General features: G+C 42.0%; 1 protein-coding gene across 2 annotated transcripts; it reads left to right on the forward strand.

Annotated features, from left to right (window-relative positions):
- Window positions 1-1,432: 1,432 nt before the first annotated feature.
- LOC115134791 (RNA-binding protein 45-like) lies at window positions 1,433-23,221 on the forward strand. Of its 2 annotated transcripts, none has more exons than XM_029668991.2 (10): window positions 1,433-1,733; window positions 6,965-7,087; window positions 7,327-7,453; window positions 7,581-7,706; window positions 7,813-7,986; window positions 8,297-8,426; window positions 17,984-18,083; window positions 18,304-18,461; window positions 21,436-21,657; window positions 22,935-23,221. In XM_029668991.2, the coding sequence occupies exons 1-9, from the start codon at window positions 1,458-1,460 to the stop codon at window positions 21,635-21,637; spliced, it is 1,416 nt and encodes a 471-aa protein (XP_029524851.1). In that variant the 5' UTR covers window positions 1,433-1,457; the 3' UTR covers window positions 21,638-21,657; window positions 22,935-23,221. The 2 variants fall into 2 exon arrangements, with proteins under 2 accessions (XP_029524851.1, XP_029524859.1); XM_029668999.2 differs by having other exon boundaries at window positions 21,436-21,648.
- Window positions 23,222-23,314: the final 93 nt, after the last annotated feature.

Genomic DNA, 23,314 nt, shown 5'->3' on the forward strand with positions numbered 1-23,314 from the left:
AAGCTAAGATCACACTGAGAGGACCCAAATACATGTGGTGGTAACCAGGAAAGGTGATGGCAGCCCTGTCTATGAGGTCAAACCCGCGAGGGGTACAGGCAGGGCCCGGGTTCTGCATCACAATATGCTCATGTCATGTAATTCCCTACCATTTGAGGAACCTGTTGAAACACCCAGTAGAGGTCTTTGGAGAAGGGAACCACCCCTTCTCCACAAGGGGAAGCAGAAAAATGGGGAGCGCGCTGAGTCTGAGAGCTCAGATGAGGATTCTTATCCAGTTTTCATCAATAGGTCACATAGGGATGAAGAGAGCAGACAGAGTAGCACACAGCTAGTATCAGATAATGGTGAGGAACGGGGTCAGACTGATAAACTTCACTGTGAAGGAGTGCCAACCAGTCCTCAGAGAGAGGAGGAGAGAACGGGGGTAAATATGGAAACAGCCTAGGGCTCAGACTCAATCATCTCATGATGAAGTGGACACCTGACAGCTGGACTCCTGGCAGAGGAGGCCCAGAGACATTCAAACCTATAACACTTTAGGGCTGCCCAGCTCTTATCAGGACACCAACTAGAGATGTGTGTATATATTTTCTTGTTTACCTTTACTAATCACAGTGTGATAATGTTTGGTAGGGGTTGCGTCTTTGCCCATAAAGGTAGACTGGACATGTCTAGATAGTTATATGGCTGTTAGGCCAATTTTCTCAGTTGTTCTCATGACCAGTACTTACATCCTCTTTGTTTTGAGGCCAGTGAAATGTTTGGGACATTTCATTTTTGCAGGGGGTGTTATAAGGCTTAATACAGTTGTATTCCAGCCACTAGGTGGTACTCTGGTGAAGCCCATGGGAAATACAGAAATATAGTTTAAGTGAATTGGGCAGAGGAAGAATAAGAAACAAAAAAATGGCTGTAAACTGCTGTTACATGTGCTGACATGAAGAAAGCCATACCTTTGTGTTGTAGTTTATATTATAAGCTCATAGAAAGGGTAACACAAACTCACAAATGATTGGTTGACAATAGAGCCTCCCACAATGCAGGATGAAGGTGGTGAAGAGGAACTGCAGAAATTTGCAGTCAAAGCTTAATGACCTTTGACTGCATTAACTTTTGTGATCAGTGAAAGTCTGAAAATGTATATTCTCATAATGAAAGGCAACAAAAGTTAACTGCTTTCAAGACTAAGCTGAAACTGCAAGTTAAAATGTGCCTACATTTTTGCATAGATTCCAATTGATTTGTTCTGGTTCCAAGTGGAAAACTCGGAGAAACGCTGTGTTCGTGTGCTATCAGAACGTACCGAGTTATAACGAACGTATTTACCTAGATTCTTATTGGTTGATTCTGGTACTTTCAAATGGAAACTCAGAGCCCATGTTTCCGAGTTGACTTGAACGCCGCATCAAACATGTACTATGTGACGCACACAACGTCATTTCTTGATAACCAAAATGGAGGACTACTCATCCAAGCAATCAGTTGAAAATCTTGACAATCCTCCTAACAGTCGCTTGTTTCTCGTAACAAGTCGATCAGTTTCAGATGATGTTATTCGAGAGAAATTTTCTGTATTTGGAGAGGTCCAAGGTGTATGGGTGGTTAAGGACAAACAGACGAAAGAATCGAAGGGGATCTCCTATGTGAAATTCGCGAAGTCTTCGGAAGCATGCACCGCAATGGAGGACATGCATGGAAAATGCCTGTTAGACGGAACGAAGCCCATTAAGGTTTGCATGAACATACATCTAAACTTAATGACCTCATCCAAGTTTCTAACATTCACTATTTATTTTCTTAAGTATTTAAAAAAAAAAAGATTACATGCTGGGCCCTGTTCACCGATAGCGATGCAATGTTTTACCCGTATTTTAACGATGCACGTTTCCTGCAACTGCCCGAAACATCAAGCAGAGAAAATGGTCGCCACAGTACTTCGTCGAAGGTGAATACATATAGTATGGAAAGAAAGGGAGCGCTGTTCTCGGATCAGCTTTCTCCGTTCAAATCTTTCCTCGAAGGTGCATCATGCAGAAATCGCTTCGCCATTTCCTGGTTGCATCTAATAGTTCGCAAACAATGTATGTCTCGAGAATCCATTGTTCCATCAAAACCGCCCTGACATATTTTCAATAACCAGGGCCGGATGCAATTCCACAATACTTAATGATGGACATTAACTGAATATTTTTTTAATACCACAAATGACCGAAATAAGTGGCTAATCTGACACTGACAAATTGAGATCAATCTGGTCTTGAATTCAAACAAACAATAGCTCAGGAAAATGACGCAACACAGATTGTACAATAGTTGTGTGTGTGTAATAGTATAATGGTGTGTGTTTGGACACACCTACTCATTCTAGGGTATTATTATTTTTTATTGTTTTACTATTCTACATTTTGTAAAATAGGAGTGAAGACAACTGATATAACACATGGAATATGTAGTAACCCAAAAACATTGACACAAATCAAAATATTTTATATTTGAAATTCTTCAAAGTTTTAACACCTTTTGCCTTCACAGCTTTGCACAGTCTTGACATTCTCTCAACCAGCTTCATGAGGTAGTCAGCTGGAATACATTTCAATTAACAGCTGTGCCTTAAGTTAATTTGTGGAATGTCTTTCCTACTTAATACATTTCAGTCAATCAGTTGTGTTGTGACATGTTAGGGGTGGAATACGGAATATAGTTTTATTTGGTAAAAGACCATGCCCATATTATGGCAAGAACAGCTCAAATAAGCAAAGAGAAATGACAGTCCATCATTACTTTAATTTCTCTGGGATATGTGGGACTGTAGCTTGCCAACAGCCAGTGAAAGTGCAGGGCAATCTACCAGACACCTGACTCGTTCCTCTCTCATTCGGTCCCTAGGAATGCACCTGGGAGTGCATTCTGACCGAATGAAAGAGGATGCCGATCTTAATAAGAACAAATATGTACAGTCACGGGTACAGACTTAAGTCAAACTCGTTTGTAATGAAAAACCTAGACTTCCTATTCAAAACCTAGTATATGGTCAAAATTGGGGGTACTTGGAGAGACTATCTGTAATTATGGACTTTTTATTTTATGCTACAATGTCATTACTCATTTACATTTATTTGCATTAATAAAAGCCCTACTTGACTAACTTACTAATGTGTATGTGACCAATGAAATTTGATTTGATTTAAAGGATCATTCCATGTCATTTCAGCAAGCCATGACACCCACAATCTGATTGTTCTGAAATTGTTTCTTTAGTTAAATGGATAAGGTTAGCATTCCTGCAACATTATTTTGTTGAATTATAATTTTCTGAGAAATTAAGCCATTGATTGTACCCAAATTGCTATTAAATAAAAAATAGAGTACATATCTAAATTGGACCAAAACATTTTCTTACTAAACATGAGGATTCTGAAGAATTGTCAAAAGCCACCCACGCATACTCGTTGTGTTGGGTGTGTCCAATTTAAGTTCTGTGTTTGACAAGTAGTATGGAGCTGTGGCTCGGTGTATTGTTTCTTCATACTATGTAATGCATTCTCAGTGAATGTGGTGATGGTTTTTTTCCCCGTTCAGAAAAAGTCATTGAAGTCTTCTGACCACTAGATGGTGCTGTTCCTGCTATTAGTAGATTAAACAAATCTGTATATATAAATGTGTATCTATACACTGCTCAAAAAAAATAAAGGGAACACTCAAATAACATCCTAGATCTGAATGAATGAAATATTATTCTTTACATAGTTGAATGTGCTGATAACAATCACACAAATTATCAATGGAAATCAAATTTATCAACCCATGGAGGTCTGGATTTGGAGTCTCACTCAAAATTAAAGTGGAAAACAACACTACAGGCTGATCCAACTTTGATGTAATGTCCTTAAAACAAGTCAAAATGAGGCTCAGTAGTGTGTGTGTGGCCTCCACGTGCCTGTATGACCTCCCTACAACGCCTGGGCATGCTCCTGATGAGGTGGCGAATGGTCTCCTGAGGGATCTCCTCCCAGAGATCCCAGACCTGGACTAAAGCGTCCGCCAACTCCTGGACAGTCTGTGGTGCAACGTGGCGTTGGTGGATGGAGCGAGACATGATGTCCCAGATGTGCTCAATTGGATTCAGGTCTGGGGAACGCTCGGGTCAGTCCATAGCATCAATGCCTTGCAGGAACTGCTGACACACTCCAGCCACATGATGTCTAGCATTGTCTTGCATTAGGAGGAACTCAGGGCCAACCGCACCAGCATAAGGTCTCGCAAGGGGTCTGAGGATCTCATCTCGGTACCTAATGGCAGTCAGGCTACCTCTGGCGAGCACATGGAGGGCTGTGCGGCTTCCCAAAGAAATGCCACCCCACACCATGACTCACCCACCGCCAAACCGGTCAGGCTGGAGGATGTTGCAGGCAGCAGAACGTTCTCCACGGCGTCTCCAGACTCTGTCACGTGATTATTGTGAACCTGCTTTCATCTGCTAAGAGCACAGGGCGCCAGTGACGAATTTGCAAATCTTGGTGTTTTCTGGCAAATGCCAAACGTCCTGCACGGTGTTGGGCTGTAAGCACAACTCCCACCTGTGGACGTCGGGCCCTCATACCACCCTCATGGAGTCTGTTTCTGACCGTTTGAGCAGACACATGCACATTTGTGGCCTGCCGAAGGTAATTTTGCAGGGCTCTGGCAGTGCTCCTCTGGAGGCGGAGGTAGCGGTCCTGCTGCTGGGTTGTTGCTCTCATTCGGCCTCCTCCACATCTCCTGATGTACTGGCATGTCTCCTGGTAGCGCCTCCATGCTATGGACACTACGCTGACAGACACAGCAAACCTTCTTGCCACAGCTCTCATTGATGTGCCATCCTGGATGAGCTGCACTACCTGAGCCACTTGTGTGGGTTGTAGACTCCGTCTCATGCTACCACTAGAGTGAAAGCACCGCCAGCATTCAAAAGTGACCAAAACATCAGCCAGGAGGATGAGACTGAGAAGTGGTCTGTGGTCCCCACCTGCAGAACGACTCCTTTATTGGGGGTGCTAATTGCCTATAATTTCCACCCGTTGTCTATTCCATTTGCACAACAGCATGTGAAATGTCTTGTCAATCAGTGTTGCTTCCTAAGTGCACAGTTTTACTCCACCACTACCACATATCTACATTACTAAATCCATGTGTCTGTGCCAATGTTTGTAGCTTCAGTTTCCGTTGTTCCATGAGGTGTTTTTTTAAAATCAAATTTTACTGCTTGTGTCAGTTCTTGGTGGAATAGAGTTACATGGTGTCATGGCTCTATGTAGTACTATATGTCTCCATAGTCTGTTCTGGACTTGGGACTGTGAAGAAATCTCTGGCATGTTTTGTGGGGTATGCATGGGTGTCTGAGCTGTGTGCCAGTAGTTTAGACAGACCGCTTGGGGCATTCACCGGGTGAGCTATACCTTTTTTAAAGTAAAGATTCACCCATTTTGAATGTAATATTTATTTTTGTACATCTCTGAATGTCGTTCTATCCATTCCCTGGGTCACTTCATGTTTTTATCTATATCTTAGCCATTCGAGCAGGCAGACATTTGGCCAGTGTGACGTAGCATTGCAATAAAGCCGCTCTCACCACACTGGAAGCTATTTAAATGTGTAATAGTTCATTTAAAAACAAAAACAAATTACATACCTTATTTACATAATTATTCAGACCCTTTGCTATGAGACTTGAAATTGAGCTCAGGTGTATCCCTTTATCATCCTTGAGATGTTTCTGCAACTTGATCGTGGTCCACCTGTTGATTTGGAAAGGCACACACCTGTCTATATAAGGTCCCACAGTTGACAGTTCATGTCAGAGCAAAAACCAAGCCATGAGGTCGAAGGAATTGTCTGGAGAGCACCAAGACAGGATTATGTCGAACAGATCTGGGGAAGGATACAAAAAAATCTGCAGTATTGAAGGTCCCCAAAAACACAGTTTGGAACTACCAAGACTCGTCCTAGAGCTGGCAAAACTGATCAATCGGGGTCGAAGGGAGGTTACCAAGAACCCGATGGTCACTCTGACAGAGCTGCTGATAGGAGAACCTTCCAGAAGGACAACCATCCCTGCAGCACTCCACCAATCTAATTGGGCCTTTATGGTAGAGTGGCCAGACTGAAGCCATTCCTCAGTAAAAGGCACAACCGCCTGCTTGGAGTTTTCCAAAAGGCACCTAAAGGACTCTGACCATGAGAAACAAGATTCTATGGTCTGATGAAACCAAGATTAAATTCTTTGGCCTGAATGCTAAGCATCACATCTGGAGGAAAACTGACACCATCCCTATGGTGGTTCGTGGTGGTGGCAGCATCATGCTGTGGGGATGTTTTTCAGCTGCAGGGACTGGGAGATTAGTCAGGATTGAGGCAAGTGGCGCTAAGTTCAGAGATCTTTGAAAACCTCTATAGCGCTCAGGACCTCAGGCTGGGGAGAAGGTTCACCTTCCAACAGGACAACGACCATAATCACACAGCCAACACAACGCAGACGTGGCTTTGGGACAAGTCTCGGGCTTGAACCCAATTGACCATCTCTGGAGAGTCCTGAAAATAGCTTTGCAGCAACACTCCCCATCCAACCTGACAGAGCTTGAAGATCTGCAGAGAAGAATGGGAGAAACTCCACTAATACAGGTGTGCAAAGCTTGTAGCGCCATACCCAAGAAGACCTTAAGGCTGTAATCTCTGCCAAAGGTGCTTCAACAAAATATTGAGTAAAGGGTCTGAATATTTTTTCTAATATTGCAAAAATGTCAAACTGTTTTTGCTTTGTCATTATGGGGTGTTGTGTGTAGATTGAGGAAAACCCCCCACAATTGAATCCATTTTAGAGTAAGGCTGTAACGTAAGAAATTGTGGAAAAAGTCATGGTCTGAATACTTCCCAAATGCACTGTATACAAGTTATTCATTTTGACTGAATATGACTACTGTTTCAGGTGTTCATTGCCCAGTCAAGGTCCTCTGGTAGACACAGAGATGTGGAGGATGAAGAGCTCACCAGAATATTTATAAAGATTCCCAAAACATTCACAGAAGAAGATCTGAAAGACACATTCAAGGTACGAGGTCCCATTGCATTGCATTTTATCACTTGGTGAAATATTTCTGGCCTAAGTGACCACCCGTACATTTTAGTAATTTAGCAGACGCTTGCTCAAGGGCACATCGACACACCTTGTCGGCTCGGGGATTTGAACCAGCAAACTTTCCGTTACTTGCTCAATGCTCTAAACACCTGCAGCCCTTAAGATAGCAGACCAATATAGATAATTCTTCTTTTTTTTTTTTTTGCTTGTAGGAGTATGGGGACATAGAATACTGTGTGATCATAAAGAATAAAACCACAGGGGAGAGCAAAGGCTTGGGATATGTGAGGTATCATAAGCCATCACAAGCAGCCGTTGCCATTGAGAACTGTGATAGAGGTAAGCAGGCATCAGCCCTTTCATTGAAGCCCCAGAACAGATAACTTGAGTTTAAAACACTTTCCCTTTCAATGATTTCACTGTAGAATTTCATTTGTATCAATTTAACCCATGTCTGTGCAACCAGCCTACAGGGCTGTTCTTGCTGAGCCCCGAAGCAAGAACTTATCTGCAGATAATGACTATCACAGCAGTGGCAGAGCAGAGCACATGTCAAGTGACCTGGGAATGAACCCCTATTCCTTTGGAGTGTGTATGTGAAGTACTTCATTCTGATTCAGAATGTCACCTTTGCTTTCATTTGCATTTGCTTTAATCTAGCTGTGGTCTGACATCTGTCTGTGTTCCCTACCTGACAGCTGACCCTGGCAGTTATGCCGTAACTGACTACCGATCCAATGACCTCATCACCAGGTGCCTAATGGTATCCTCGAGAGCTAGTGTTACCCAGGAGCAGATTTATGGCCTCTTTGACCTCATACCAGGGATGGATTACTGTGAGATGCAGCGGGATCATTGTGGGCTCAACAAAGGTATTATACATTGATAATTATGTATTTAATAGGGGAAGATGTGGTTAAATAAAATTTGAGTCACACATTGATTTATCAAGAGTAACACTTTAGACATTACTATAAAGACATCTATAAACTATGTTCATAATGCTTATAAGACATTCTGGAATAAGCCTACTCATTATTTTTGTTAATATACATATTATTTGACATTTTTATGTAGTGTTACCCACAAAGATTAACACTCCTAATTTTGTATTTAAATTGTTCACATTAATGTTTGTTGCTCATGATGCATTTAAAACGTTTTAACGCCCCCGCCCCCCAGGACATGTTGTGATTCGCTACAACAACCTGGGCTCTGCCCTCTACGCCAAAGAGAAGCTGAATGGCTTTGAGTATCCCCCTGGAAACCGCCTCATCGTGGCCCACATAGAGGATGGAGAAGACAGGACCAGGTACAGACTTATCATTTGATGGTACACTTAAAATGTGTCAAATGTCTTGATTTTTGTCTATCAATAATGATAATAGATTTATTTGAAAGTAATACGCATTAAAGCATGATCTTTAGGTTTATTTGATCTTGTACATATTCATTGCTAAAGACCTACTTCAGCCATCCACTCACCCAATTTATGACATGATTTACCTGAGACTGGAAACTTTCGACGTCAGTTACTAGGCCATAGTTAGTTGTGTTTAGTTGTCGCCAATGTTGTCGAAAGATGGTGTAAGTCAATTTAGTTTATTAGGATCCCCATTAGCTACTGCACATGCAGCAGCTACTCTTCCTGGGGTCCACATACAAATACATGACAAAGTACAGAACAGTTAGACAAGAACACAAGATATTACATAAAATGATATATGTATTAGAAGTCGACCAATTATGATTTTGACGGCGATACCGATTATTGGCGGACCAAAAAAAAAGCAGATACCGATTAATCGGCCCATTTTTAGTTTTTTGTAATAATGACAATTCCGACAATACTGAATGAACACTTTAACTTAATCTAATACATCAATAAAAATCCATTTATCCTCTAAATAATGGAACATGGTCAATTTGGTTTAAATAATGCAAAAACAGTGTTGGAGAAGTAAAAGTGCAATATGTGCCATGTAAAAAAAGCTAACGTTTGAGTTCCTTGCTCAGAACATGAGAACATATGAAAGTTGGTGGTTCCTTTTAACATGAGACTTCAATATTCCAAGGTAAGAGGTTTTAGGTTGTAGTTAATATAGTATTTATAGGACTATTTCTGTCTATACCACTTATTTCATATACCTTTGACTATTGGATGTTCTTATAGGCACTATAGTATTGCCAGTGTAACAGTATTGCTTCCGTCCCTCTCCACCCCTAACTGGGCTCGAACCCGGAACACATCGACAACAGCCACACTCGAAGCAGCGTTACCCATCACTCCACAAATGCCGCTCCGTTCTCTCGATCCTGAATAAAGTACAGAGATCCTTGATGAAAACCTGCTCCGGAGAGACCTGAAAATAGCTGTGCAGCGACGCTTCCCATCCAACCTGACAGAGCTTGAGAAGAATGGGAGAAACTCCCCAAATACAGGTGTGCCAAACTTGTAGCGTCATACCCAAGAAGACTCGTGGCTGTAATCGCTGCCAAAAGTGCTTCAACAAAGTACTGAGTAAATGGTCTGAATACTTATGTAAATGTGATATTATCAATGCATCGTTCAGCCATTTTGGTTCCCTTGCTCATGGTAGAGCATCTTTACTTGTCTGATGGTGGGCAGCAGCATCTGGAAGACAGGAGGGAGCAGCGTCTGCTGGGGGAGCTGCTCGGGTTAGAATAGATTAGTTGAAAAAAAAATAGATTTAGTTGAAAAGCACACTGTCAGGTCTGGGGAAAAATAGCTCAAATAGAAAAGGCTTTTCTTCCCAGAATAACTTTGGTAGCCTTCAAATCAGACAACAGGAACACAAAAAAAATCAGACTGGTTTCGGTCCATATCATAGGTCATCTGCCGCCTTACAGAATCTCTGTTACTGTCCAATGCGGGTATCATAATTTAGTACTGACAATATTTAATGGCGTGCAAACGAAAGCTTGACTTGCAATAAACAAAATGTCACAAACAAGAATTCAGTGGAGTGTTTTTTCATGTTACTACAACATGAATAGAATTATTCAATTTCATTCCACTGTGCGCACTACCATGACGTTGAAGGAGTTTAAATAAGCTGGACTGGGGTGCACCGAGCTGTGGCCCATGACGTGAATAGGTGAAAGTTGTGAGGGATGAGCGACCTGGTCATATTGTCAACAAGACGTCATGGTTAATTGTTCAGAAACATACTTTATGGAAAATACATGTATGTGTTAGACTTTTACAAGTTGTCATGACTTCTGTGAGGATCCGAAGAATCAGGTTACAGTGGGTCCGCTCTATAGCACCCTCTTTCCCATAGGGAGAGGGGTGAAGTTGGCCGTTTTATGACCTCATAGAAACTTTCTCTTCTTTGTCATGCGATATTGAGGGAGAGAACATCTGTGGAACAAAGGGAGTCCTCCAACCAAAACTCCAACATCAATAGATTGGGGAATGAAACAATATTTCATTGTCCAAATATTTCATTGTCCCCCCCCCCCCCGAGCAGGCAGATGGTGTTGAACCGGACGTCACGAATGGTTAGACTCCACCAGACCAGCTACGTGCAGCGCCAGCAGTACACGTTGAAATGGTTAAGAAGTCTACAAAACTTAAGACCACATTCAGTCTGCAGCTGTATATGTAAAATAGTCTACGAAACTCAACCGAAGACGTGAGGAGGACATTTCTCTATCGAACGACCATTGGTACGTCTGATGTAACTATTATAACTAGAGGTCGACCGACTCATCGGAATGGCCGATTAATTAGGGCCGATTTCAAGTTATTACAATCGGAAGTCGGTATTTTTGGACACCGTTTTGGCTTTAAAAAAAAAATGCACCATTTATTTAATCTTTATTTAACTTGGCAAGTCAGTTAACATTCTTATTTTCAATGACGGCCCAGGAGCGGTGGGTTAACTTTTTATGGCTGCAGGGGCAGTATTGAGTAGCTTGGATGAAAAGGTGCCCATTGTAAACGGCCAGCTCCTCAGTCTCAGTTGCTAATATATGCATATTATTATTAGTATTGGATAGAAAACACTCTAAAGTTTCCAAAACTGTCAATATTGTCTGTGAGTATAACAGAACTGATATTGCAGGTGAAACCCTGAGGAAAATCAAAGCAGGAAGTGGCTTCTATTTTGAAAACCCCATGTTCCATAGCCTCCCTTTGCTCCATTTTAAAGGGATATGAACCAGATTCCCTTTCCTATTACTTCCTCAAGGTGTCAACAGTCTTCAGACATAGTTTTAGGCTTTTATTTTGAAAAATGAGCCAGAACGATAGCATCGCGTCAAGTGGTCACATGAGTTTTGCTCGCACAACAGAGTTTGGATAGGTATTGCTTTTCCCTCTCCTACTGTGAAAGACATTTGCGGTTGCTATATTATCGACTATATATTTTTAAAACTACCTGAGGATTGATTATAAAAAACGTTTGACATGTTTCTGTGAACATTATGGAAACTGTTTGGAATTTTCGTCTGCGTTGTCGTGACCTCTCTTTCCTGTGGATTTCTCAACAACGCGCCAAACAAACGGAGGCATTTTGGATATAAAAATAATCTGTATGGAACATTTGTTGTGTAACTGGGAGTCTCGTGAGTGAAAACATCCGAAGATCATCAAAGGTAAACGATTCATTTGATTACTTTTCTGATTTTCGTGACCGAGCTACCTGATGCTAAGTGTACTTAATGTTTTATCGTGCGATCGATAAACTTACACAAATGCTTGGATTGCTTTCGCTGTAAAGCATAATTTCAAAATCTGACACGACAGGTGAATTAACAAAAGGCCAAGCTGCGTTTCCCTATATTGCACTTGTGATTTGATGAATATAAATAATTATAGTAATTTATTGTATGTAGCGCTATGCTATTCAGCGGTTGTTGATGACACTTATATCCCGATAGTGGGATTGCAACCATAACTAGTTAACTGCCTCGTTCAGGGGCAGAACGACAGATTTTTACCTTGTCAGCTCGGGGGATTCAATCTTGCAACCTTACAGTTAACGCCCTAACCACCTGATTACATTGCACTCCACGAGGAGCCTTCCTGTTACGCGAATGCAGTAAGCCAAGGTAAGTTGCTAGCTAAACTTATCTTATAAAAAACACTCATTCAATTATAATCACTAGTTAACTACACATGGTTGATATTACTAGTTTATCCAGCGTGTCCTGCGTTGCATATAATCGATGCGGTGCGTATCGTTGCGCCAATGTGTACCTAACCATAAACATCAAGGCCTTTCTTAAAATCAATACACAGAAGTTTATATTTTTAAACCTGCATATTTAGCTAAAAGAAATCCAGGTAAGCAGACAATATTAACCAGGTAAATTGTTTGGGCTGCCTAATTTGCCAGAATTTTACTTAATTATGTCATAACATGAAGGTTGAGCAATGTAACAAGAATATTTAGACATATGGATACCACCCTTTAGATAAAATACGAAACTGTTCCGTATTTCACTGAAAGGATAAACGTCTTGTTTTCGAGTTGATAGTTTCCGGATTTGACCATATTAATGACCTACGGCTCGTATTTCTGTGTGTTATTATGTTATAACTAAGTCTATGATTTGATAGAGCAGTCTGACTGAGCGGTGGTAGGCAGCAGCAGGCCCGTAAGCATTCATTCAAACAGCACTTTGGTGCGTTTTGCCAGCAGCTCTTCGTTGTGCTTCAAGCAATTGCACTGTTTATGACTTCAAGCCTATCAACTCCCAAGATTAGGCTGGTGTAACCGATGTGAAATGGCTGGCTAGTTAGTGGGGTGCGCGCTAATAGCGTTTCAAACGTCACTCGCTCTGAGACTTGGAGTAGTTGTTCCCCTTGCTCTGCATGGGTAACGCTGCTTCGAGGGTGGCTGTTGTCGATGTGTTCCTGGTTCGAGCCCAGGTAGGAGCGAGGAGAGGGACGGAAGCTATACTGTTACACTGGCAATACTAAAGTGCCTATAGGAACATCCAATAGTCAAAGGTATATGGAATACAAATGGATAGAGAGAAATAGTCCTATAACTACAACCTAAAGCTTCTTACCTGGGAATATTTAAGACTCATGTTAAAAGGAACCACCAGCTTTCATATGTTCTGAGGAAGGAACTTAAACGTTAGCTTTCTTACATGGCACATGTTGCATTTTTACTTCTCCAACACATTGTTTTTGCATTATTTAAACCAAATTGAACAGGTTTCATTATTTGAGGTTAAATGTATTTTTATTGATGTATTATATTAAGTTGAAAAAAGTGTTCATTCAGTATTGTTGTAATTGTCGTTATTACAAATAAAAATCTGCCAATTTTTAAATGAGTAATTTAATCATCGTAATAGTTAATCAATTTGATAAAACAATCGTCATCACATTAATGATAGCCAAGACGCAACATAATTTATGCCCTGTGCGAGGAATCTAAGAGAGAATGAGGCATTGTAAAGGTTCTCTCCACTTTAGCCTTTATGTATCGCCATCAAAGATTGGCATCGGTCTAGTACCCCAGTGCTTAGCAGAAGCACATGCAAAATATGGCTAATATGAAGGGACAGGTGGAGAGAACCGAGCAACTATCGACAAAAGCAGGAAATGAAAACATTCTGCTAGCCGAGGACCTGTTCTTTGAAAACTGAACAATTTTAAAAGTAATTACAAATACTTGACAATGAACGAGCACAAACTTTAAAACAAAATAGTTTTTTACAGGAACAACTTCGATTTAGCCCAAACTAAATACGATGAAGGCCACGCTAAACTAGATAAATCTGTCATTATCTACAAACAGGAGCGCGCAATTTGATAACATGCAGGCAGTTTTGATGAACGTTACTCAAAGCAAATGCTGCAAACCAAAGACTATCAGTATATGAACATGGTGACTAAGTTGGATGCCAAATCAGCAGAACTCATTGAAGTCGCTGATCAAATGAATGATGAGAGAACTCATGTGATGAAGATGGGAATATTGATTTCTAAACAAGCGGAGGAAATCTCATCACGGCTCTCGGTCCATACTCAAGACCTTCATCTGCAAACAATGACGGATACGTATGAGGCCGAACGAAGCAAGTGCGACACTCCGGTGTCTGAAATCAGTACTCTAAGCAATCAAGTGTACTCTACTATGCAGCAGAATACCACCCTTAGGTACCATCTGGTGGAATTTCAGAATGGTCATGCGCTACAGTGTGACTACCCAACCAAGCAACCGGAGCCCGTACTCAATGGAGTGAAGATGATAGGTTTCAGACTTTGCCTCTCTCGTGTGTCACTAGGTCTTCTCCTCTTGGTCGTTCAGGTAAAGAGCAATATGGTGCTTCTTCGCCAACAACGCCAAAGCTTGGCATCTCCTCTTGGCCTTTCGGCCCCAATTTCCCCACAGGATGCAGCGAACCCTCTCCACCCGCTTGGCATGGAATGCCATGGCAAACTCGTCAACTTTCCCACCTTTGACCCAGTTCCAGGTCAGCCAAACAACACTGAGACTTTCCTAGCTGACATAGAGGATGGCTACCTGAACGCTGCGGTTTCTGATAGGCTTTACCTGTTGAAGTGAACGTCAAATAGACACGTGACTGTTAATTCGTCTAGAACAGCAACACGTGCAAAACGACTACACTAAACTTGCCACCGCTTTGAAATTAGAATTCATTGGTTCTGTGACTTGCAAACACGATAGCTCCCTGGCTAACACTGTCAAACAAGCTCGGAATGAACACCCACAAGCTTACTATCATAGGCTTCATTCAGCTTACTTTGGTCTACTCACTGAAACAGGAATGGAAGAGCTGTTACCATTCAAACAAATGTTTGTCGAACATGTATCCCACCTTCATTACCTACTTTGGCAAGCCAACGTGGGCTGCACCGCCCATCTCACAACTCAAAGAGCTTGCAAGCACAGCTTTTGAGGCATCAAAAGCACGCAATGCTAGGAGCTCTGACATCTTGGTTTTGGAGTTTGACCATGAGCACTCACTCCAGTTAGAGGGTGCATTATCAGATATTGGAGCGTTGAGAGCTGCTGCACCACAACTGTTTCTGCCATGATACAAATACCCACTGCGGTCAAAATAATAAATAAAGTATGTCTATCAAAACGACTGCCGCTACAATCGACCTGATCGCTACGTTCCTGCACCCAACCCACACAGTGTCATAGCACACGGGTAACAAAAGGTTTGATACGACCAAAACGTGACCAATGTTCCCTGGAATTTCTACTATGTGAAGAACCTAAAGCGAGTCACATTTTGGAAAAGGGAAAAAGATCAGACACGGTGGCTAGACTGGGAATTGCTGGACAAGTCCACAGGAATTAACACCTGTCGCAAGGACGTTAAAAATCGTATTTCTCCTGCTCTCACTCGAGACCCTATCCAGGGCTCGCTCGATCAAGAAACAAGCCCACAGGCTTTGTCTATAGACTGATACAAAGGTTGCAAAGAAAGAGGTCAAAATCTTGGCAAAAGCCAAGCCCGCTCAAAATCCATGAAGTTTGCTTTCACCATGAATAGAAACGGAACATCACGTTAAGAATATGTCCATTAAATGCAACTCAAAACAGCCATACCTGGAAACAGTCCTGAAGGACTGCTTAACCTGTCATGCGCTAATTGATTTGGGCTCGACAATATTGCTCATCATAGAACAATGTTAGAGAGATCTCTAAAGGGCTTTGAAGCCGACTAAACATTGGTTATAAAGGGAACGATGCGACAATTCACTCAAGACTACCTCATCTCTCACATTGATAGTTATGCTAAAACATCCGGGATGTATCGCTTGTTCAACCTGTGTATGTTACCAGCCTTGAATCTGAACAGAGAGGAGCGGACAAGCCTCTCGACGGGGATAACCTTAGAACACATCTAAGATATCACTGAGGTGTACCACGCTGGTTGTGAAAGAAGTCCAGTGGACTTTCCACCTCCAACAAATGGCAAAAATAACCATTCTTTGCCATGTGTAGGTTCAACTACATTGCAACTAGTAAAATGCTCTAATCGTGTTCCGGTAGGATAACATTTCAGAATAAATTGGTAGAATAACTGGTCCTCTTGAGTACAACTACCAATGCCAGCACAGTCATTCCAGACCCAATCAGTAAGAGGGTTAGAGACCTCACAAAACAAATTGCTATTGATAACAGCGACAGAGGAGATGGTAGCAACTCAGATTGCAACACATGTAAGGGAATCTCCAGAACACTCTTCTGATGGTTAACTCACATGCCACTAATAAATAGAACCCTCCATTGTGAGGTTAGCTCCTCCGTGGATAACATAGGTATGATGGAGTCTATTTTATAGCTATCACCACTACAATGGTGTAAGACATTGATGTGTAGTAAAACTACTACAGGTCCCCTTAACACATGTCTTGAGGCCGACATCAAGTCTTACTTTCCAAGTCAATGCCTGGAGGTCAGTATCTGATGACGTCAGACTCATTCTGAACAGGTTGCAGCCTACCCGAATACTTGGTCATTTCCCTTGGATGCATTGGCGTCAAAATAGACCAGCATCCCTGTGGAATGCAACTCAATATTAGGAAGGTGTTCCTAATGTTTTGTACACTGTGTATAATAGCCGATTTGGCCATATTAGCTAGCTACTAGTGTCTCCCCGTGCCCCTTGAGCTTTATAGTCCCCTTCGTCAAAGTCCTCGCAAACACTGTCTGTTCTTCTTCTGTGGGGTCTTCCACTGGCTGTTGTTGCCGGTACGGCCTTAAAACACCATATCGATACAGCTAGCATGCCCGAAAGTAAATGTTGCCAGCAACACAGGCAACCTTTTCTGCCACACATTACCAAAAACCTGCCCACTGTTTGACAATGAATACAGTTTGAAAACTATATGAGGAAAATTAAATGGCAAAATGAAGCATTGCGATTGATTTATCGAATTTGAAGTTGAATTTTGACAGTCTTGAACCACAGTATGGATGGAAAAGCATTGTCAATTGCCAATTGATAATATTATTTTTTTGTCACAAGGAAATGAAATGGCTAACATTTGAAAAACTTTCATTTAATCATTTACATTATATTTTTAAATGTCAGTGGATAGTACCATGGAAATGAAATATCAAACACAAATTGCTATTTCCGTTTCAAATGGTCAGACATTATGCATACTCAATCATGAATATTATAATGCAATATCTTTTGCATTTCAATTAGAATTTTATCACATGCATACCCATTTACAAAAATGAATAGCACACATGATATTGATTTATCATTCTCCCATTTACATTTCCAATTGAGTTTAGTCAGCAAAATGCTTCCATATCTAAATACTTTCTTGTTTGTTTTTTAAATTCTGACAACTGAGCAATGTAAAATATAAATATTTAGGAAATGTCGCCGAAGGCGCAGGATCTTGGAGTTATTTTTAATGTACAAAATCAAACGTCAGTGGCCGTTGGCCTATGGCAGTTCTAGTGTTAAAACTGGCCTTAAAAGCCTTCTTAGTTAAAGCTGTGTTCCTTGTCCGTTGAAGTGTCAACTGTGTTCTTTGTCAGTGGCCCTGGCTAGTTTGTCTCGTTTTAATTTATTTTATTGCACTCACTGCATTGTTTTTCAATGAAAGCGTGTTATAAATGATTGTTAATAGTATTAACTACAATTGGATACACGCAGCTTAATTTCTCTCACAACCAGTTTCCCTAGAAGTAGCAGTACTCACAAGAAAAAAAGTTTTTTATCGATAGTATGAATGCATCAAATTGGATGTCTACTTTATGTGGTTGTCACTGTCCCTACCCGTCCTTTCGAGTACATTCTAGAAATGCTGAAAGATATATTTTTAAAAACAACTCTAGTGGGTCACCATTGTAAGACAATTGTCATGTCGTTTGTTAGTCCTGTCGGGAAGATGGCAATGCAGCTGGTTGCTGCTCAGATGATGTCAATGGTGTGGAATGGTCCTACCACCAGCCAGCAACTGATGAAGATGAGCACAGTAAGCAACGGTGTTTGTTACATAATGGAAACAGTGTTTGAATGTACTTGCACTTTGCAGTTATTCTAGTATCAAGATTGGCATAGATCCTCAGAGGAGCTCACAACCACAATTAAAACATCTAGTAGACAGGTTGTACATTTTCTAGATCGTAGATTTTCAATTATTTGCTTTTGGGATGTTGGGTACTCTATTAATCTCTTGATGTGACGTGTCTCAGGGTTACCGCACAGCCTCTCCGATGCCCCGCGTCCAGACAGATGTATCACTTCCCTCCCTGAAGAACCTGGCACCCCCAGATAGCCGGGTTAAGGAGCGTCTCTTTGTGGTCTTCAGCCCTGCACCTCTTCCCATGGACGTCCTGGAAGATGTCTTCTGGTATGGAAGAACTTAAAATAGCTAAATTGAGTCCTTCAGTTCACAATCCCAATGAGTCCTTGCACTGATAACAACACATTCATTGAAGGTCTTATAAATTGCTGCTTATCAACATTATTTTAATATTTGTAAACCAAGATAATTAAATGCATGTATAAAGCCTGGTGTTCATGGTTTATATAGGATTAGGACCATCACCCCTGGTGAGACAAAACCAAGACTCTTCAGTGAAGAGCACTTTTTGCCAGTCCTGTCTGGTCCAGCAACGGTGGGTTTGTGCCCATAGGTGACGTTGTTGCCGGTGATGTCTGGTGAGGACCTGCCTTACAACAGGCCTACAAGCCCTCAGTCCAGCCTCTCTCAGCCTATTGCGGACAGTCTGAGCACTGATAGAGGCACTGCTCTGAAGTCCAATGGAGGCGAGCTTTACACCATTCCAGCTGACGCTTGGCATTGCGCATGATGATCTTAGGCTTGCTCGGCCATGGAAACCCATTTCATGAAACGCCCAACGAACCGTTCTTGTGCTGACGTTGCTTCCAGAGGCAATTTGGAACTCTGTAGTGAGTTTTGCAACTGAGGACAGATTATTTTTACGCTCTACACCACTTGGCGGTCCAGTTCTGTGAGCTTGTGTGGCCTACCGTTGAGCTGTTGCTCCTAGATGTTTCCACTTCACAATAACAACAAGTTGACCGGGCAGCTCCATCAGGGCAGAAATTTGACAAACTGACTTGCTGGAAAGTTGGCATCCAATGAACTCTTCAGTAAGGCCATTTTACTGCCAATATTTGTCTATGGAGATTGCCTGGCTGTGTGCTTGATTTTATACACCTGTCAGCAACCGGTGTGCCTGAAATAGACAAATAGACGAATCCAGTAATTTTGAAGGGGTGTATATACACTGCTCAAAAAAATAAAGGGAACACTAAAATAACACATCCTAGATCTGAATGAATGAAATATATTTTATATTATATTTATTTTTTCTTTACATAGTTGAATGTGCTGACAACAAAATCACACAAATTATCAATGTAAATCAAATTTATCAACCCATGGAGGTCTGGGTTGGAGACACACTCAAAATTTAAAGTGGAAAACCACACTACAGGCTGATCCAACTTTGATGTAATGTCCTTAAAACAAGTCAAAATGAGGCTCGGTAATGTGTGTGGCCTCCACATGCCTGTATGACCTCCCTACAACGCCTGGGCATGCTCCTGATGAGGTGGCGGATGGTCTCCTGAGGGATCTCCTCCCAGACCTGGACTAAAGCATCCGCCAACTCCTGGACAGTCTGTGGTGCAACGTGGCGTTGGTGGATGGAGCGAGACATGATGTCCCAGATGTGCTCAATTGGATTCAGGTCTGGGGAACGTGCGGGCCAGTCCATAGCATCAATGCCTTCCTCTTGCAGGAACTGCTGACACACTCCAACCACATGAGGTCTTGCATTCGGAGGAACCCAGGGCCAACCGCACCAGCATATGGTCTCACAAGGGGTCTGAGGATCTCATCTCGGTACCTAATGGCAGTCAGGCTACCTCTGGCGAGCACATGGAGGGCTGTGCGGCTCCCCAAAAAAATGCCACTCCACACCATGACTGACCCACCGCCAAACCGGTCATGCTGGGGGATGTTGCAGGCAGCAGAAGTTCTCCACGGCGTCTCCAGACTCTGTCACGTCTGTCACATGTGCTCAGTGTGAACCTGCTTTCATCTGTGAAGAGCACAGGGCGCCAGTGGCGAATTTGCCAATTTTGGTGTTCTGGCAAATGCCAAATGTCCTGCACGGTGTTGGGCTGTAAGCACAACCCCCACCTGTGGACGTCGGGCCCTCATACCACCCTCATGGAGTCTGTTTCTGACCGTTTGAGCAGACACATGCACATTTGTGGCCTGCAGGAGGTCATTTGGCAGGGCTCTGGCAGTGCTCCTCCTGCTTCTCCTCGCACAAAGGCGGAGGTAGCGGTCCTGCTGCTGGGTTGTTGGCCTCCTCCACGTCTCCTGATGTACTGGCCTGTGTCCTGGTAGTGCCTCCATGCTCTGGACACTACACTGACAGACACAGCAAACCTTCTTGCCACAGCTCGCATTGATGTATCATCCTGGATGAGCTGCACTACCTGAACCACTTGTGTGGGTTGTAGACTCCGTCTCATGCTACCACTAGAGTGAAAGCACCGCCAGCATTCAAAAGTGACCAAAACATCAGCCAGGAAGCATAGGAACTGAGAAGTGGTCTGGTCACCACCTGCAGAACCACTCCTTTATTGGGGGTGTCTTGCTAATTGCCTATAATTTTCACCTGTTGTCTATTCCATTTGTACAATAGCATGTGAAATGTATTGTCAATCAGTGTTGCTTCCTAAGTGGACAGTTTGATTTCACAGAAGTGTGATTGACTTGGAGTTATATTGTGTTTAAGTGTTCCCTTTATTTTTTTGAGCAGTGTATATACACACTATTATACTACTAATATATATATACACTGCTCAAAAAAATAAAGGGAACACTTAAACAACATGCCTTAAACAACAAATATGCCTCTCTCTTTGCGCTGAGCATTAAGGAGATGGATTGGGGTTAAGGCCCTGCGACAGCCGTCCAGGGCGTGTAATTGTACGTCAAGCTGCTTCACGCTACAGGACTTGGGCGCCTGTCTCTATGGGCCGTTCTGGCTCGGGCAAGGCTTACTGTAGGAGGCTCTCTCTCACCTAGACTTTGAAACCTTGCTCCCTTAGTCGCAGAGCATCACACACTGTTTCCATGCTCTGGAGAAGGTCGAAATTAACCTGGGGACGAGGTCACGACTGTACATGGTTTAAACATACACACACACACACACACACACTGACTAATGTCCCTAAAGACATACAATATTTAGTTACCTAATGGTTAACAAACTATTTCATAATGTTTTCTAAGCAATCAGGCCTAATAAAGTACTTACTGATGGTTCTTTCTGCAGTCGATTTGGTTCCCTTGTGGAGGTGCACCTCGTGCCTGGGAGGAACGTAGGCTACATGAAGTACGCAGAGAAAGAGAGTGCGGGCGAGGCTATGGCTGCTTTGCATGGTAAAATGGTGAACGGAGTGAGGATGAAGGTGATGCTGGCTGACCCGCCCAGGGAACCAAGGGAGGAGTCCCACAAACGCCCGCGGACATACTAGCCAATTCCTAGGTAAAAGAGGTAAGTCAGTTTCAAAGTTAAGATTAATGTATTATTTTAATGCTAAATTAACATTGTTAACCTTAACCCTTAAATTATTAATTCTGTAAAGCTTTTCAATTATATTTTCTTAATTATGCATGTGTGTGTGTATTCCATTATGATAATGTTCTTTTAGTGTAAGATATTTGAAACGACCGCCTGAAATTTCAGCCTATTAAGGTGGGATGGCGTTTTGGCCTACCTGGTGACATCATCCAAACCTCTCTACCAATAACATCTATTTTTCTGGTTCCCACTCCCTATTCAGACCATTCACTCCTAGAATAAAAAATCATTGTTGCTTGTGAAAATGCTATTTGCTAAGAAGCTATTTTTGTTTTTCAATCAAAATGGTCAAAAATAATCACATTTAAGGTGCTTAATTTTTACCCAGAAATTATTTAATATTGAGAGAAAAAATGGCTGCATGTGACCTTTTTTAAGTATTAGTTATATTTTACTACCAACTCAACATTTTTTATTTAAATTCGTGCAACGGTTGCTTTTTTCGCGAATGCGATTTTGTTAAATCAACCCCCGTTTGGCGGAGTAGGCTGTGATTCAATGATAAATGAACAGGCACCGAATTGATTATATGCAACGCAGGACAAGCTAGTTAACCTAGTAATATCATCAACCATGTGTAGTTAACTAGTGATTATGGGAAGATTGATTGTTTTTTATAAGGTTTTCAGCATGCCACGCAGTTTCCTCGTGAATGCAATGTAATCGGAGTCCAAAAATGCTGATTACGATCGTTATGAACTTGAAATCGGCCCCAATTAATCGGTCGACCTCTAGTACACGTGAAATTGTGTAATTACGAACATTTTCCCCTACGAGCTGTGCTGCTTCTCTGTGTAGCCTGCGTAGCATAGCTTGTCGAAGAAACCGCTTTATTCCTTGCAAAACTGGTTGTTTACACTGGTCTCATAGCACCATCAACTAATATGACACGCAAGCATTTCGCTATACCTACAATAACACCTGCTAAATATGCGACCAATAAAATGTTATCTGAAAGTTTGATTGACAAAAATGGTACAATGATTAATTACAGCGTAATTACACACTTCCAAAGGGTAGTATTTTCTAACGGAGCGCGTGGCCTGAGTCTGGTGAGACTACCCAAAAGTTTACTCCCTCAGATCAGATTGATGGCGGCTGGTAGTCACAGTTTGAATTGAGTGACAATGCCAGGGAAGGCTTTAGAAGCCACATGTCTCACTGTACCCTGAATGTTTTTGTTTCTGCAGAGGTGACCACGGACATGACCACGGACATGACTGGACATGACAACGGACATGACTGGACATACTGAGACGATGACACGACCAACTACTGCAGACATTGATTTCTGTACCTTTTTGTGACATTGCCACTAGCATCAAACTTGCAAGACGTTTCTTTTCATAATGTGAGGTATGATGTCAGTTAGGACTTACAGTAGTGTAGTCACAGTTAATACTACTTACGATATATACTCAAGCTTGTTCACCATGTATGTACCCTGAATTGCTCAATAAACAAAAGGATAAGTTTGTCTGGTCTGTTAATCATTGATTGCATTTCAGACACCATAATATCTCTATTATACAACGGGTGGGTCTAATCCTAAATGCTGGTTGGTTAAAAC

Source organism: Oncorhynchus nerka, linkage group LG2 (genome assembly GCF_034236695.1).
Source record: "Oncorhynchus nerka isolate Pitt River linkage group LG2, Oner_Uvic_2.0, whole genome shotgun sequence".
NCBI classification, from domain to species: Eukaryota; Metazoa; Chordata; class Actinopteri; order Salmoniformes; family Salmonidae; genus Oncorhynchus; species Oncorhynchus nerka.